The 18,980-nt window shown below is 50.5% G+C and overlaps 1 protein-coding gene across 1 annotated transcript in view; it reads left to right on the top strand.

Moving 5' to 3' along the window:
- Positions 1–18,980, top strand: part of vat1l (vesicle amine transport 1-like) — a 36,806-nt gene that overhangs the window by 13,767 nt on the left and 4,059 nt on the right. Inside the window, exons 5-8 of the mRNA XM_056279242.1 lie at positions 491–594; positions 2,930–2,985; positions 3,109–3,303; positions 17,121–17,204. Coding sequence (XP_056135217.1) covers positions 491–594; positions 2,930–2,985; positions 3,109–3,303; positions 17,121–17,204 — 439 coding nt within the window. The remainder of the gene's footprint in view (positions 1–490; positions 595–2,929; positions 2,986–3,108; positions 3,304–17,120; positions 17,205–18,980) is intronic.

The following is an 18,980-nucleotide window of genomic DNA, read 5'->3' as shown; positions in this document are numbered from 1 at the left end:
TTCATATTTGTAGGATAAACGAGTCTCATTAAGACAACCCGGCTTTGTTTGGCTCCAGTGTGGTTTGCGCTACTTTAATAACCTGCAGATCATAAATACTATGAGCAGATTCAAGTTATTCAAAAGATAGCCGACACTGAAACAGAAATTACAACATTATTTCTGTCCTCAACAAAAATGTAGGAGGAAGTGAAATGGTTTATCACATCTGAAACGCTCCAACACGGAGTCACTGAGCCGAAACCTGGAGAGGGTGTTGGTCTGGAGGTTTCTGTCTTGCTCGGTTTTAGTTCATGTTGACATTCATTACGACTAAAATCAGGTTTGTACTGAAGTAAAGTTGCTCTGCTGGGTGTTTCTACTGTTGCTACGACCCTCCTGTGAAGGATGCAGAAGTTATTGTTGATGACCTGTTCAGGCCGTTCTCTGCTGGGTCTGAATGTGTTGTGTGTCTGTCAGCTTCATGTGTCTGTCTGTCTTTTTGCTTCAGGATCTCTCCGGAGGGAGTGGACATCGTCTTGGATTGTCTCTGTGGGGAAAACACCAGCAAAGGCCTCGGGTTGCTGAAGCCACTTGGTACTTACATCCTCTACGGTGAGCACCGTACTTACACCATGTTTACATGACCAAGTCTGCATGACCATGTTTACATGACCATGTGACATGACTATGTTTACAGGACCAAGTCTACATGACCATGTTTACATGACCAAGTCTACATGACCATGTTTACATGACCATGTCTACATGACGCAGCTTACATGACCAAGTCTGCATGACCATGTTTACAGGACCAAGTCTACATGACGCAGCTTACATGACCAAGTCTACTTGACCATGTTTACATGACCAAGTCTGCATGACCATGTTTACATGACCAAGTCTACATGACCATGTTTACATGACCATGTTTACATGACCAAGTCTGCATGACCATGTTTACATGACCAAGTCTACATGACCATGTTTACATGACCATGTCTACATGACGCAGCTTACATGACCAAGTCTGCATGACCATGTTTACATGACCATGTGACATGACTATGTTTACAGGACCAAGTCTACATGACCATGTTTACATGACAAGTCTACATGACCATGTTTACATGACCATGTCTACATGACGCAGCTTACATGACCAAGTCTGCATGACCATGTTTACAGGACCAAGTCTACATGACGCAGCTTACATGACCAAGTCTACTTGACCATGTTTACATGACCAAGTCTGCATGACCATGTTTACATGACCAAGTCTACATGACCATGTTTACATGACCATGTTTACATGACCAAGTCTGCATGACCATGTTTACATGACCAAGTCTACATGACCATGTTTACATGACCATGTCTACATGACGCAGCTTACATGACCAAGTCTACATGACCATGTTTACATGACCAAGTCTGCATGACCATGTTTACATGACCATGTAACATGACTATGTTTACAGGACCAAGTCTACATGACGCAGCTTACATGACCAAGTCTAAATGACCATGTTTACATGACCAAGTCTGCATGACCATGTTTACATGACCATGTTTACATGACCAAGTCTGCATGACCGAGTCTACATGACCGAGTCTACATGACGAGGTTTACACGACCAAGTCTACATGACCATGTTTACATGACCAAGTCTGCATGACCACGTTTACATGACCATGTGACATGACTATGTTTACATGACCATGTCTACATGACCATGTCTACATGACGAGGTTTAATTGAACATGTTTACATGACCAAGTCTACATGACGAGGTTTACATGACCAAGTCTGCATGACCGTGTGTACATGACCATGTGACATGACCATGTGTACATGACCATGTTTACATGACCATGTTTACATGACAATGTCTACATGACGATGTTCACATGACCGTGTTTACATGACCATATAACATGACCATGTTTACGTGATGGTGTTTACATGACAATGTCTACATGAACATGTTTACATGAACATGTCTACATGACTGTGTTTACATGACCATGTCTACATGACGCAGCTTACATGACCAAGTCTACATGACGATTTTTACATGGCCATGTTTACATGACCAAGTCTACATGATCATGTGACCTGAAGCACAGGACGACTTCAGCTTTGTCAGTTGGTGTTTGAATTCAGCTGTGCAGCTCAACGTGGACGCCATTGTGGGTTACCAGACTGTGATGCTTCAGTATACTAGACACAGTACACCATACCTCAGCCAGGCTGGTATCCAGTATTGACTGTTACAGCTCATCTTGGGCAGAAGTATGAAGGCTAATGTGAATACATTAAAACTCAGTGTAGTCTGATGCTAGATAGCTTTTGCTATTTCTCACAGCTGTCATTCATGTCACGTTTCTAAGTAAGGTTCTCTTACACCCGGTTATGGAAAATTTGACCTCACGTTGCATTTGACAGCATTTAAGTTCAGTTGAGGATATGATGAATTAATTAACCTCCGCTCCTCTGGTCAGCATTTTAAAATTCCATTTGCCAAATGAATTCTGCCAAAAGATCTTTTGTCTCTTGTGCAATCAACCCACACAAGCCAACAACATGAAGTGTTTCACTGTGTGAGTGTGTGTGTTACTGTTTTATGTGATGCATGTGTGGGATGTCAGATGTGTTGTATTACATGTGTGATGTTACTGAAATGTACAGTATGTGTGACACCCGTGTGGATCTCATATGTACTTTTACTGTTCTGAGATGAGACCAAAGACCATTTTGTTGCCACGGCCCAAAGTTCTATTCTGTTCTATTCTATTCAAAGCCTTGTGCAGGAATGAAGCTTATCGGTACAACAGGTGCATGCTTGGACAGATCTGAAAGTTGTAAAGGTGCCGTATATTCCTCCTTCATTCTTCAGTTCAACAAACATCGTCACTAACTCTCATCCTCTTGTTGGTGCTTTCTCAGGTGCATCAAACTTTGTAACTGGTGAAACGAAGAGTTTCTTCAGTTTTGCAAAATCAGTGAGTCAAACTTACTGTAATCAATATTGTAAGAACTGTGGCGTCCTATAAATTGTTTTGTAGCAGGTGAGATGCAGATGGTTTGCTGATGATGAACGCTGTCTTTCTGGTTGGGTTGTTCAGTGGTGGCAGGTGGAGAAAGTGAACCCTATCAAGCTCTATGAGGAGAACAAAGTCATCGCAGGATTCTCGCTCCTCAACCTCCTCTTCAAGCAGGGGAGATGCAGCCACGTGAAGACAGTGATGGAGAAACTTCTGCTCCTCTACAAACAAAAGAAGATCAAGCCGCTGGTGGACTCCCTGTGGGCCCTGGAGGAGGTAAGGCTTGTAGCTGTGAAGACCTATGCGGTAGATATGGAGAAGACCCGTGTTGTGGGTAGATGTTGATGTAAAAAAACCCATGTTGTAGGTTCAGTAGATGTTGATGTAGAAGATCTTGGTTGCAGGGAAATGTCCGTGTCAAAGACCTACTATGTTGTCGGTGCAGATGGGGAAGCTCCTTTGTTGTAGGTGAGTGTTGATGTGAAAGACCTACCTGCACGTTGACGGCCATATATAAAGTGAGTAATGATTGGAGTGTTGGCTGAGATGACGGGAGATGGGGAGGGATATTACACATGGGTGTCTGTTGACATCTTGAATGGTGGACATCTGTTGTTTGCCACCACTCCCCTCTGAGAGGTGTCGTCAGGTGTTGCTGAAGGTTTCTTCTCCAGATGGCGGGTCGGCCGCGTCTTCCTGTTTCACAATTATTTCACACCCAAAGAAAACCTGACAGGCCATGCATCAATCACATCACTGGCTGTCTTGCTGTGGCATTCAGGAGACATTGTTGAAAGGCCAACTCAGGCTCATTTCTGCTTTTGAAGTGAGAAAATAGTCCAAGAGAAAGTGGTTTTCACGACTGGCTAGAATGGGTTTTGTTACTGAAATTGTTCCGGAACAATTTTCATCCCAGTGTTTTTACTCCTGAAGGCCAGGGAACAGGGCAGACAACCTTTGGGTGACTGGTTCATGGCAGGAACACGGGGCTGTTGCTGTTTTACATCTGCTTTGGCACCCAAATTTATAAGTGCTACACAAAGTTTTAATTGAAACAGACTATCAAATGAATCCCCGTGGTTTACAAATAAACCGAAAACACTCTTCTAAACTGAATTCTCCTGAAATCGTCTCCTTGTCAATGTTGTGTCATTGGAGATGGCGGCACGAATTCATGTTCGCAGCGGCCTCACCCAGTACCGGTGTGGGAAGATGGTGGCATGAATTCACATTTGTGGTGGCCTCACTCAGTACCAACCACACAGTGTCTACGTCCACATCTGCGTCTAAGTTTGTCTTTATTTGTTGGCTGGGAGAGCTGGCGCTGGATCGGCTGGGGGAGCTTGGTCTGCTGCATCTTGTGGGCCCAGGGACCACGGCCTTGCCCAGAGCTGCGCCTGAGTAGGTAACACCGAGGGCGGTCTGACAGGACGTGGAAGCGGGCAGGCTAAGCTAACTGCTAGCCCATGCAGACCGGCAGTTCCGATAACACTGAGGGCGGTCTGGTGGTGGCCTCACCTGGCGCTGACTGTGGTGTTTTTGATGTTGTTGTGTGGAGTGCGGGGAGGTGTGTCGAGGGTGTCTGGCTGGGACAGCTGGCGCTGGATCAACTGAGAGAGCTTTCTCTGCTTCGTCCGGTGGGCCCGGGGACCACGGCCCCTGCCTGGAGCTGCACCTGAGGAGGAAATGCTGAGGGTGGTCTGACAGGACATGGAAGTGGGGCAGGCTAAGCTAACTGCTAGCGCATGCAGACCGGCGATTCCGACAGTCATCCTGGCTGGCGTTCGTTCCCTCGGACAGTGATTTTTGTTTAGTTTAGTTTGGATATATGTGCAAGTTTGGATATATATGTGTTAGTTTGGGTATGTGTGTTAGTTTTGATATCAAGTTCAAGTACTATTTGTCACATGCACAGAAATACAGAGTAAAATATGCAGTAAAATGAAGAGGGGTACTCCGTCTGTCATTATATGAAAAAAGACATAGGCCTAGATCAAAGACAAAAGATCAGTAGATTCTTAAGTCAAAATAAACAATAAATAAACCACCTAGCTGTCTAAAGTATGTGAAAGGTCGTATATGTTGAGAGTTCTTATGGCCTATGGATAAAAACTTCTCTTTAGTCTCTCGGTTTTGGCCCTAAGACTACAGAGGCATCTACCAGACCCCAATAGCATGAACAGTCCATTGTTAGGGTGAGAGGTGTCGCTCATGATCTTCTTGGCTCTCATCCTCACCCTTCTGGTGTAAGTGTCCTGCAGAACGGGGAGGGATGTTCTGACCGCACCACTCTCTTCAGTTCAACTCGGTCACGGGCAGAACAGATTCCATACCAGGCAGTGATGCAGCCGGTTAGGACGCTCTCCACAGCCGAGGAATAGAATGTCTCCAAGATGGAGGGTGAGACCTTAAATTTCCTCAGCCTTCGGAGGAAGTAGAGCCTATGTCTGGGCTTCTTTAGAGTGTGCTGAGTGTGAAGAGTCCAGGCGAGGTCCTTAGTGATGTGTACGCTGAGGTATTTAAAGCCGGAGACCCTCTCCAAGGGTTCCCCGTTGATCTTTAGTGGGTTGTATCCTTTCCCCTGCTGTCTCCTGACGTCCACCACCATTTCTTTGGTCTTGTTGACGTTCAGGGTCAGGTTGTTGGACTGGCACCACGGTGCCAGGTCATCTACTTGGTTCAGATAGGCCTGTTCGTTGTTGTTGGAAATCAGGCCAATTACCACTGTGTCATCTGCAAATTTGATAATGGAGGTGGAACTGTCCGTGGCTTTGCAGTCATATGTGTAGATGTTGTACAGCAGAGGGCTCAGCACACAACCCTTAGGAGCACCTGTGTTGAGGATCAATGTTCCGGAGGTTAGGCCGCCCGCCCTAACCACCTGGGGCCGGTCAGTGAGAAAGTTGCACACCCAATTTCACAACGGGGTGTTGATTCCTAGTGACCTCGTCTTCGTGGCCAGGTTGAGGGGGACTATAGTATTAAACGCTGAACTGTAGTCAATAAAGAGCATACGTACGTAGTCCCCTCTCCCCCCATCCAGGTGGGTTAAGGTGGTGTGCAAGAGGTTGGAGATGGCATCGTCTCTGCACCTGTTGTTTTTATAGGCAAACTGGAGGAGGTCGAATGAGCGGGCAGGGATGAGCAGACGAAATCTTTCACAAACCTCTCAAAGCACTTCATCACTACTGACCTCAGGGCCACTGGTCAGTAGTCATTCAGGCATGATGGACTGTTGTTCTTTGGCACAGGGACAATAATGGACCGCTTGAAGCATGAGGGGACGACGGCTTGGGCCAGGGATGTGTTAAAGATGTATGTTAAAACTGGCGCTAGCTGGTTAGTGCAGGATTTTAAGACCTGGCCAGGGATCTCGTCAGGCCCTGCAGCTTTCTTGCCACTTACCCCCTAAGGACCCTCCTCACATGGCTCTCAGTGATGGTGAATGGGGGTTCCCCGCTGTCTACTGTGGCCATTTGGCTGTTGTTGGTGCTGTTAGCATCGTAGCGTGCACGTTCAGTTTGTCAGCCAGGGAGGGATCCACACTCATAGCCGAGCAAGGCTTGTTTTTAAAATCTGTAATGACCCAAAGTCCATTCCACACGCGAGCGGAGTCACCTTCATGGCTTCCACTTTGTCCTTATCGTGCCACTTAGCCTCTTTGACTGTCTTCTGCAGGCCATAAGATGCTGCTTTATAATCAATCAGTCATGTCACCAGAAATCAGCCCTGCACTGTAGCGGTGGTGTGAGCTGTTAACGCTGATCGAACTGCTCTATCAACCCATGGTTTCTGGTTCGGGAAGATCTTAATCTTGACAGTCGGAATGATAGCATAGAGATGTAACTCACTGCTACTTCCCTAAACTCACTGACGTTAGCCGAGGTCGTGCGGAACATCTCCCAATCAGCCTTCTCAACATGTGTGTTCTTGCAGTTATTGGGTGTGTTGTTGTCTTTGTGTTGTACTGCTGTGGGCTGGGGGAAACGGCATTGCGTTTCATTTCATGTGCGCAAGCGCATGAAGTGAAATCACAAATAAAGTGTTCCTGATTCCTGGTGCAAGTTAAAATAAGATATGAATCAGTAAGTAAAGTCAGCCATCAGGCTGTCTGCTGAATGGGAAGTAGTTGTGTGACATGTGAGGTCATGCGGGGTACATGGAGCTGCTTTCTTCCTGCCACTGGTCGTCAGGCATTACAGATGACATATTTTCATCCTGCAGGTTTGTAATTTCATGGGAAGCTTGCGCTCAGCTCTCGTCAGTAAACTGGCAGGATGTTCGGGGCATTCTTTAAACCCACAGCCCATGAAGGAGCTCATTAAAAGTTGGTGTGATGGTGTGCCGGAGGCGGAGGTGGCCTCCCTCCACCCGTCTTCCCACAGAGATAACTCAAAGGGCTTTACGTGGCCTAAATGATGATCCTGGCAAAGTTTGGCTGGGGGGAGGGTCTGCCTGGAATGGAAATTTGGAGGTTGTAGTGTACGGGGGTGAGGAGCAGCTCTTAGATAGAAGTTTGGCCGGGTGGGGTTCTGCCTGGAATGAGAAGTTGGAGGTTGTAGTGTACGGGGATGCGGAGAAGCTGTTAGATAGAAGCTTGAGGGCCGACTCACTTTATTTTGGGGTCTCGGGTCATTTTAGCACACATGAGTGCGAGCCTGTCTTACCCTGATGCAGGCTTGCAGACCATCCACGTCTCTTCTGCTTCACTGCCTGGTTTCTCGACAGCAGCAGCGGGGCAGGAAGCAGAGTCCGGCCTAGTTGGCTCCGGGCTCGCTTTGTGGCGTTTCTGTGAACAAATGGCCGCTGATGACACGGTGGCAGCCAGACAAAGAGGCGCATTCAGCTGTCTCCCTGCATGTGGGCTGTGGTGGGAAACCAGGAGGAGGCGTCCTCGATAATCTTTTGTGACAGGTGAACTTTTACTCATGCGATGACGGATGAGGGGCATGCTGTAATGAGTCAGCTTGCGGAGGGGTTTCTGTGTGATGCGGTTTTCTGTGACTCAACACCTCCCATCATGCCGCACTAGACAAGGTAGAGCAACAAGCAAGTTTCTTTTAGTCCCATACACATAAATGAACCAACACAACAACTAGCGTGTGTTTGTGTGCATGTAGTGATGCATTAAACAACACACAGTGTAATGTGTAACAGTGTGTGTGCAAAGAGTCCGTTGGGTCACAACATCATAAGTCTACCGGCCCGTGCAGCAGCACCCCCCATTTATTAACTCATCCATCACCTGAGACACTCATATACAGCTCAGGTCACGAGGACCACAGTCAGTCCCAGCATGAAGTGGACGGAAGACAAGGAGACACCCTGGACACCGTCACCAGTCCATCGAAGGACACACACAGAGCCAGTCACAAACCAGTCACACTCCAGTCACACACCAGTCACACACCAGTCACACACCAGTCACACTCCAGTCAGACACCAGTCAGACATATGGCACGTTTATGTAGAGAGCACCTTTGGGAGTGTCAGGAGTGATGTGTGACAGAAGGGTACCAGCAAGAGTTAAAGGGAAGGTTTACAAGATGGTAGTGAGACCAGCTATGTTGTATGGTTTGGAGACAGTGGCACTGATGAAAAGACAGGAGGTGGAGCTGGAGGTGGCAGAGATGAAGATGATAAGATTTTCACTGGGAGTGATGAAGAAGGACAGGATTAGGAAGGAGTATATTAGAGGGACAGCTCAGGTTGGACGGTTTGGAGACAAAGCAAGAGAGGCAAGATGGAGATGGTTTGGACATGTGTGGAGGAGAGATGCTGGGTATACTGGGAGAAGGATGCTGAATATGGAGCTGCCAGGGAAGAGGAGAAGAGGAAGGCCAAAGAGGAGGTTTATGGAGGTGGTGAGGGAGGACATGCAGGTGGCTGGTGTGACAGAGGAAGATGCAGAGGACAGGAAGAGATGGAAACAGATGATCCACTGTGGCGCCCCCTAACGGGAGCAGCCGGAAGTAGTAGTCGACTCGTAGTAATAATAGTAGTAGTGGGGGTAGTAATAGTAGTTGTAGTAGTAGTAGTGATAGTAGTAGTGGTAGTGGTGGTAGTAGTAGTCATAGTAGTAGTAGTAGTAGTAGTGGTGGTAGTAGTAGTGGTGGTGGTAGTAATAGTAGTGGTAGTAGTAGTCGTAGTAGTAGTGATAGTAGTAGTGGTAGTGGTGGTAGTAGTAGTCATAGTAGTAGTAGTAGTAGTAGTAGTAGTGGTAGTGGTGGTAGTAGTAGTACATTTAGATAGCACATTTCATACTCAAAGGCAATTCAAAGTTTACATGAGGCATAAAAAGACGTTTAATGAGAAATACAGAATAAGATTAAATGGTCGGTTTAGACTTTCTATTTCAGAATCAGAATCAACTTTACTGGCCGAGTGTGCTTATACATACGAGGAATCACACCTCCGTAGCTTCTAGTACTTACATATATGTCACCCAAGAGCCAAAAACAAAGGCAACAAAAAGAAAAACAAAGAAAGTAAATAGGAATAATGAATAGACTACTGGAGGTAAGGATGTATGCACGACAAGGTGTGTCACAACTATACAGGGTGTTGTTATGGCTGCATAATGTATAACCAGTATACAGCAGTTGTGTACATATTTACACAACAAGTGTCCATTACTGCACCATGGTGTTAATGGGGGTTCATGAGACAGATGGCTTGTGGGAAAATACTGCCCCTGTGTCTGGTGGCTTTGGTGCACATCACTCTCTAGGGCTTGCCAGAGGGAAGGAGTTCAAACAGACTGTGTCCTGGGTGTGTGTGTGTGCGTGGGGGGGGGGGTCTGTGCTGATTCTGCCCACCCATTCCGGGCTCTAGAGGAGCACAAGTCCTGCAGGGTGGGCAGGGAAGCACCAATGATTTTTTCTCTTGTCCTTCCTGTTAACTGCAGGTTCACCATCTTAGCTGGACGGGGTTCAGGTGTGTCAGTGCAGGGGTGTCCACTGGGGCCTCCTGGTTTCATCCTAGCTGGACGTGGGGGGTTCAGGTGTGTCAGTGCTGGGGTGTCCACTGGGGCCTCCTGGTTTCATCCTAGCTGGACGTGGGGGGTTCAGGTGTGTCAGTGCAGGGGTGTCCACTGGGGCCTCCTGGTTTCATCCTAGCTGGACGTGGGGGGTTCAGGTGTGTCAGTGCTGGGGTGTCCACTGGGGCCTCCTGGTTTCATCCTAGCTGGACGTGGGGGGTTCAGGTGTGTCAGTGCAGGGGTGTCCACTGGGGCCTCCTGGTTTCATCCTAGCTGGACGTGGGGGGTTCAGGTGTGTCAGTGCTGGGGTGTCCACTGGGGCCTCCTGGTTTCATCCTAGCTGGACGTGGCAGGTTCAGGTGTGTCAGTGCAGGGGTGTCCACTGGGGCCTCCTGGTTTCATCCTAGCTGGACGTGGGGGGTTCAGGTGTGTCAGTGCAGGGGTGTCCACTGGGGCCTCCTGGTTTCATCCTAGCTGGACGTGGCAGGTTCAGGTGTGTCAGTGCTGGGGTGTCCACTGGGGCCTCCTGGTTTCATCCTAGCTGGACGTGGCAGGTTCAGGTGTGTCAGTGCAGGGGTGTCCACTGGGGCCTCCTGGTTTCATCCTAGCTGGACGTGGGGGGTTCAGGTGTGTCAGTGCAGGGGTGTCCACTGGGGCCTCCTGGTTTCATCCTAGCTGGACGTGGCAGGTTCAGGTGTGTCAGTGCTGGGGTGTCCACTGGAGCCTCCTGGTTTCATCCTAGCTGGACGTGGCAGGTTCAGGTGTGTCAGTGCAGGGGTGTCCACTGGGGCCTCCTGGTTTCATCCTAGCTGGACGTGGCAGGTTCAGGTGTGTCAGTGCAGGGGTGTCCACTGGGGCCTCCTGGTTTCATCCTAGCTGGACGTGGCAGGTTCAGGTGTGTCAGTGCAGGGGTGTCCACTGGGGCCTCCTGGTTTCATCCTAGCTAGACGTGGGGGGTTCAGGTGTGTCAGTGCAGGGGTGTCCACTGGGGCCTCCTGGTTTCATCCTAGCTGGACGTGGCGGGTTCAGGTGTGTCAGTGCAGGGGTGTCCATTGGGGCCTCCTGGTTTCATCCTAGCTGGACGTGGCAGGTTCAGGTGTGTCAGTGCAGGGGTGTCCACTGAGGCCTCCTGGTTTCATCCTAGCTGGACGTGGCAGGTTCAGGTGTGTCAGTGCAGGGGTGTCCACTGGGGCCTACTGGTTTCATCCTAGCTGGACGTGGCAGGTTCAGGTGTTTCAGTGCAGGGGTGTCCACTGGGGCCTCCTGGTTTCATCCTAGCTGGACGTGGCAGGTTCAGGTGTGTCAGTGCAGGGGTGTCCACTGAGGCCTCCTGGTTTCATCCTAGCTGGACGTGGCAGGTTCAGGTGTGTCAGTGCAGGGGTGTCCACTGGGGCCTACTGGTTTCATCCTAGCTGGACGTGGCAGGTTCAGGTGTTTCAGTGCAGGGGTGTCCACTGGGGCCTCCTGGTTTCATCCTAGCTGGACGTGGCAGGTTCAGGTGTGTCAGTGCAGGGGTGTCCACTGGAGCCTCCTGGTTTCATCCTAGCTGGACGTGGCAGGTTCAGGTGTGTCAGTGCAGGGGTGTCCACTGGGGCCTCCTGGTTTCATCCTAGCTGGACGTGGCAGGTTCAGGTGTGTCAGTGCAGGGGTGTCCACTGGGGCCTCCTGGTTTCATCCTAGCTAGACGTGGGGGGTTCAGGTGTGTCAGTGCAGGGGTGTCCACTGGGGCCTCCTGGTTTCATCCTAGCTGGACGTGGCGGGTTCAGGTGTGTCAGTGCAGGGGTGTCCACTGGGGCCTCCTGGTTTCATCCTAGCTGGACGTGGCAGGTTCAGGTTTGTCAGTGCAGGGGTGTCCACTGAGGCCTCCTGGTTTCATCCTAGCTGGACGTGGCAGGTTCAGGTGTGTCAGTGCAGGGGTGTCCACTGGGGCCTACTGGTTTCATCCTAGCTGGACGTGGCAGGTTCAGGTGTTTCAGTGCAGGGGTGTCCACTGGGGCCTCCTGGTTTCATCCTAGCTGGACGTGGCAGGTTCAGGTGTGTCAGTGCAGGGGTGTCCACTGAGGCCTCCTGGTTTCATCCTAGCTGGACGTGGCAGGTTCAGGTGTGTCAGTGCAGGGGTGTCCACTGGGGCCTCCTGGTTTCATCCTAGCTGGACGTGGCAGGTTCAGGTGTTTCAGTGCAGGGGTGTCCACTGGGGCCTCCTGGTTTCATCCTAGCTGGACGTGGGGGGTTCAGGTGTGTCAGTGCAGGGGTGTCCACTGGGGCCTCCTGGTTTCATCCTAGCTGGACGTGGCGGGCTCAGGTGTGTCAGTGCAGGGGTGTCCACTGGGGCCTCCTGGTTTCATCCTAGCTGGACGTGGCAGGTTCAGGTGTGTCAGTGCAGGGGTGTCCACTGGGGCCTCCTGGTTTCATCCTAGCTAGACGTGGCGGGTTCAGGTGTGTCAGTGCAGGGGTGTCCACTGGGGCCTACTGGTTTCATCCTAGCTGGACGTGGCAGGTTCAGGTGTTTCAGTGCAGGGGTGTCCACTGGGGCCTCCTGGTTTCATCCTAGCTGGACGTGGCAGGTTCAGGTGTGTCAGTGCAGGGGTGTCCACTGAGGCCTCCTGGTTTCATCCTAGCTGGACGTGGCAGGTTCAGGTGTTTGAGTGCAGGGGTGTCCACTGGGGCCTCCTGGTTTCATCCTAGCTGGACGGGGTTCAGGTGTTTGAGTGCAGGGGTGTCCACTGGGGCCTCCTGGTTTCATCCTAGCTGGACGTGGCGGGTTCAGGTGTGTCAGTGCAGGGGTGTCCACTGGGGCCTCCTGGTTTCATCCTAGCTGGACGTGGGGGGTTCAGGTGTTTCAGTGCAAGGGTGTCCACTGGGGCCTCCTGGTTTCATCCTAGCTGGACGTGGCAGGTTCAGGTGTGTCAGTGCAGGGGTGTCCACTGGGGCCTCCTGGTTTCATCCTAGCTGGACGTGGGGGGTTCAGGTGTTTCAGTGCAAGGGTGTCCACTGGGGCCTCCTGGTTTCATCCTAGCTAGACGTGGCGGGTTCAGGTGTGTCAGTGCAGGGGTGTCCACTGGGGCCTACTGGTTTCATCCTAGCTGGACGTGGCAGGTTCAGGTGTTTCAGTGCAGGGGTGTCCACTGGGGCCTCCTGGTTTCATCCTAGCTGGACGTGGCAGGTTCAGGTGTGTCAGTGCAGGGGTGTCCACTGAGGCCTCCTGGTTTCATCCTAGCTGGACGTGGCAGGTTCAGGTGTTTGAGTGCAGGGGTGTCCACTGGGGCCTCCTGGTTTCATCCTAGCTGGACGGGGTTCAGGTGTTTGAGTGCAGGGGTGTCCACTGGGGCCTCCTGGTTTCATCCTAGCTGGACGTGGCGGGTTCAGGTGTGTCAGTGCAGGGGTGTCCACTGGGGCCTCCTGGTTTCATCCTAGCTGGACGTGGGGGGTTCAGGTGTTTCAGTGCAAGGGTGTCCACTGGAGCCTCCTGGTTTCACGGCTGTCTCACTGACTTGGGAAACCTCAGCATTCTGTCTCCATCACTGCGTTTAGCCACACCCTGGCCTCTGGCTGTCTTCCTGCCAGAACTTAACAAGCCAAATACTGATGCCTTATTGTGGTTCACTCACAAACAGTATGGCTGCAAACACACAACACCATTGGCAAACTCATTCATTTTGTTTTGCAAATACAAAATGTACCTATCATACAAATACACAACATACTAGTAACACATCACGCTTCAGAAACAAATAAACTAATATCTCCCACCAAAGACAAAAAGATCACGGGCCTTTTGGCACACTCTTTCTGCCATGATTATGTGGAGGATTTTCTCCCAAATGTCCTGCGTAGTTTGCCCTCCACGACAGAAGGCGGCGCTATGAGTCAATTTAAACACGACGAGAGGTGTTTTTTTTAATTTTATTGAGAAATATTTTATAACATTTCAGTTTGACAAAAAATAGACAAATAAAACAGAAAGAAGGCAGGGTAAGCAGTCCCATACCAGACATGTATAAACACAATAAAACAAAAACAAACAAACAACAACAACATATGGACCCACACAAGAGGTTTACTTAATCAGGTATAGTCCTGAGGAGGTTGCCTACATTGATAGTTTGGTTAATTTCCTATTACAGCTTTTTAAATGTGGTGGAGTTTGAAGAGATGTGCTTGGACCTGTTGTTTAAATGTTGTAGAAGACGGTGACGTCTTCAAACATTTCATTTGATGAATGTTATTTATTCTTATTGATCCCCGTGGGGATATACTACATGCTCTGCATGTAACCCATCCTAGCTGTGTAGCTAGCAGCAGTGGGCAGCTGCCTCCGTGCAGCACCCGGGGACCAACTCCAGCTGGTCTCGCCATGCCTTGCTCAGGGGCACAGACAGCAGTATTAACCCTAACATGCATGTCTTTTTGATTGTGGGGGAAACCGGAGCACCCGGAGAAAACCCACCGCAGACACGGGGAGAACATGCAAACTCCACACAGAGGACGACCTGGGATGACCCCCAAGGATGGACTACCCCGGGGTTCAAACCCAGGACCTTCTTGCTGTGAGGCGACAGCGCTAACCACTGGGCCACTGTGCATTGGTGGCACAGTGGTATAGAATTTGGCTAAAATAATGAGCAAGTTAATGACAAAATGTTCCTTGCTGGAGGAATTAGGATTGTTGAATATCAGTAACAAATGGTGTTGTTTGAGTGAAACGTCTTCATCAAAATATGTTTTGAGATCGAACCGGAAATCAGCCCGAAGAACTGTCACTGTTCTAGAGCTGTGGCAACCAGATGCTCTTTTGCAATTAGATGTTGGAAACTGAGTTTCCACCATCTAATTACAAAAGAGCATCCGGTGCAAAAGAGCATCTAGTGGCCAATGCCTGGCCACCAGATGGCACTGTTGTAGCGCTGTCTACATTTGGTCAGCCCCTGGTGACCCTGGTGGCTATTCTGGATCATGTCGTCACGCATGCTGTATGGGACAACACCTCAGGACTCCGTTCACTTCGCTCAGCGCTCCGCGCTCGTGAAAGTATAGATTGGCTGACATGGCTATGCCTTTGTTTGGGTTTTTTGGGGGGGGGGGGTTTCCCCCCTTTTTCTCCCCAGTTGTATCCAGTCAATTACCCCACTCTTCTGAGCCGTCCCGGTCGCTGCTTCACCCCCTCTGCTGATCCGGGAAGGGCTGCAGACTACCACATGCCTCCTCCCATACATGTGGAGTCACCAGCCGCTTCTTTTTACCTGACGATGAGGAGTTTCACCAGGGAGGCGTAGCACATGGGAGGATCACGCTATTCCCCCCAGTTCCCCCGCCCCCAACAGGCGTCCCGACCGACCAGAGGAGGCGCTAGTGCAGTGACCAGGACACATACCCACATCCGGCTTCCCACCCGCAGACACGGCCAATTGAGTCTGTAGGGACGCCTGACCAAGCCGGAGGCAACGCGGGGACTCGAACCGGCGATCCCCATGTTGGTGGTCAACGGAATAGACCGCCACACCACCCTGACACCCCTCAGTTACCTTTCTGAGAGGATATCTGAACTCTCGGAGAGCAAGAAAACCACTGTAGGAGGTTTTATGACTTCCTGACATGCGGGCCTCAGACAGGGAGCACAGTTAGCAGCTACTCATCCACCACCATGCTCCACACAGGACCACCACAGGGTTGTTGCCTTAGTCCCCTACCCTGTTCACACATGACTGTGTTGTCAAATATCATAACAGCATAGGGGCCTTCGCAGATGGCACTGCAGGGATTGGACGGATAAATGACAACAGTGAAGATGCCTAACGGAAGGAGGTGCGGGACCATCCGTGTGTTGTCGAGATAACAACCCCTCCCTCACTCTTGAGAAAAAAAGAAGATAATTGTTGATGTAAGGATGTCCAGAACGGTTCAGACACAAGTTTATCTCAGTGGTGTCCCTGTTGACATTGTGAAGAACTTCAGGTTTTTAGGCATTCGGATCTCAGACTCCCTCTCCTGGTCTCTACATCAGTTGTGTCATCAAGAAGCCGCAACAGAAACTACACTTTCTGAGATGTCTTAAAAAATTCAGAATGTCCAGCAAAACCCTGGTCCGTGTCTCCCAGACCACCGTAGAGAGCATCCTTGCTGGAAGCATGCTGGTGTGGTTTGGCAACCTGACCGGACAGGACAGGATCAAAAACAGCTGAGAAGGACGGTAAAAACGTTTTCAAAAGTCATAGGAACAACAGCGCCACCGCCAGCCACCCAGCCAGCACATGGTCTTTTCACCCGCCTCCCTTGGCACAACACCGACAGAACACCAGAGCTCGGACTAGCTGGCGCAAAGTCAGTTTTTACCCACAGCTGGTCAGCATAATGAACAGTAGACACCTTACATAACTTTCATTCATTCATCATAAGCTCTTCTCCGGGGTGGGGTGGCGGTGGCAGCAAGCTACGTAGGGCGCTCCAGATGCCCCTCTCCCCAGCAACGCCCTCCAGCTCCTCCTGGGGATCTCAAGGCCTTCCCAGGCCAGACTGGACATGTAGTCCCTCCAGCTAGTTCTGGGGATCTCAAGGCCTTCCCAGGCCAGACTGGACATGTAGTCCCTCCAGCTAGTTCTGGGGATCTCAAGGCCTTCCTAGGCCAGACTGGACATGTAATCCCTCCAGCTAGTTCTGGGTCTACCCTGGGGTCTCCTCCCGGTTGGACTCCAAATGAAGGTACCCAGCAGGCATCCTGATCAGATGCCTGAACCACCTCAACTGGCTCCTTTCGACGCAAAGGAGCATGACTTTCATTGATTTATCATTTTGTGGGAGTTCTGATTTCTTTACAGTTTTGTTATTTTTTATTAGTTCCTTGTACTTCTAAGGGCTGAGAGAGCCAGGGAACACACGTGTCACTGCACTGGAAGGTACATGGTACTTTTGTATGTAGTACATGGTACTTTTATATGTAGTATATGAAAAAAGTGAACTTGAACTTGAAATATGCCACGTTTCAATCCCATTGCTTTAACTGATGTGATTTGTCAGATGGGGATTATACTGAAATGCCATGTCAGCTGTCTGTAAGCGAGCCTGTCTGAAGGCCATCTTTGTTGTAAAAACAACTTTCTTTGTGTTTTTTACCGCTCAGGTGAAAGAGGCCATGCAGAGGATTCATGACAGAGGAAATATCGGAAAACTCATCCTGGATGTGGAGAAGTCCCCCACACCTTTGGTAACGAGATGTTTTCTTCTTCTTTCTTTTTACCGAGAGAATGGAAGATGCCAGGGAGTGCACAGCAACACAGGTAGCATAGCAACACAGGTAGCACAGCAACACAGGTAGCATAGCAACGCGGCCATCATACTGGCTCGTTTGCTAAGGAACAATGCCTGTGAAGATGTTTCAGAGGGTTCAGATAAGGGAGGCTGGTAATTAAAAGAGTTTTCTTCCCGTTAAACAGCGATAGTTTCCATGGTGACCACCGAGTCAAGGGGAGGCCAAGACCATCGGCCCTGTCGACATGCTCATGTTCAACAACCAATAAGAAAAAAGGCCATCATCAGAGGGAAACCTACCCGGCAACAACAAAATAACTGTTGATAAATTGTTGTTTCTATTTCGTACAGGCTTTGCCCTCTAAGAGCTGTCGCTCCTGGGCTCGTTCACATCCTGGTGCACTGCATGGGCTTCTCTCAGGTCTGCATCCACGGCATGTGTAATACCTGCGTGACCTGAGCTCTGCTGCCTCGTTCTCTTCAGCATGTGACGCAGTCAACAAAGGTGACAAAAGAAGATATGACTTCCCAGCAGGGGGTCATCTCGGTGCTTCCTGCCAAGCCGGTTATATTAGGGATTATGACCTCCATGCTCTCTGTTGAGACATTCCTCGGTCCCCGACATGCCAGACGGGCACTAACTCCTCAGGCCACGTGGCCCTGTTGTGCATGCCTGCACATGACGGAGAAACAATGGCGAGTGGATGCCTTCGTGGCGCTTCAGGAGGACGACGATGATGGCAGCTGGGCCGTTTGTAAAAGTCAGTGCAGCTGGATGCCACACCTTCTCGGCCCGCTGGCCACCTGCCTACCAGCTGGGCTCTCTTCCGGGACCTCCTTGACATCATTAAGAGAGAGGCCACTTGCAAGAGCATCCCCATGCCAGCGGCGATACATGTGCCTACACCCAGCCACTTGTTGGGTTACATCTACCACCCTGAGCAGCACACCAGGCATACCCCAGTGTGGCCACATTTTGCTGTGCTTCACCCATTTTTCTCCAGAGCGCTTTCTGAACTGGTGAAGCTGAAGGCACCTGTGGGTCCTTACGACCCCTTCGCCAATGTAGACGGAGACACAGAGCACGTTTTCCTGCCGTTCCTCCACTAGAGCCAAATCTAGCCTTCATTCTGCTGACTAGAGCAACATTCTTCAGCAGACATAAACCTACGCCACCTTCTTGTCGGGACCAACTCACCACCCGCCTCACTGACTGTGCTCAGCAGTGCTCTACCCACACAGCAGCGTCCATTAACAATATAGCGCTGCTCACTTCTTCCCTCTCCTCCATCACTGCTGAGCCTGCCGACTCCCTACAGAGCTGGGGAGTGAAATCAGGAAAGCAACGGCACTTGTCCTGACTCTCTCCACGACTGCAGCAGTGGCACGGGCCAGTATCATGGCGTGGATGACGGTGCTGCAGTGCAACATGTGGCTCCACATGTCCCAGCTTCCCGAGCAGATCAGGAAGGGATTGCTGGATGGCCCCATCAGCCCCGTTGGGCTCTTTGGGCCGCTCCTCCATGATGCTGTCACAGGATGCACTCGAGAAAGCGGTCAGGGTGAAGAGACACACCACTTGAAGCAGAGCCTCATCATGCCGACAACACCCCCAGGGCTCCTGGCACAATCGCCGGGACTCCCACCCCATCCAAGATGCCCCTCGGCCACTGCTGCTGCTGTGTCTCAGCCTGCTCCTGGCCAGCAGCCTCCTTCTCCTCAGCCTCCTCCA

This window comes from Lampris incognitus, chromosome 4 (genome assembly GCF_029633865.1).
Source record: "Lampris incognitus isolate fLamInc1 chromosome 4, fLamInc1.hap2, whole genome shotgun sequence".
NCBI lineage: Eukaryota > Metazoa > Chordata > Actinopteri > Lampriformes > Lampridae > Lampris > Lampris incognitus.
The sequence above is the reverse complement of the archived record's forward strand: the minus strand, read 5'-3'. Positions and strand labels throughout refer to the sequence as shown.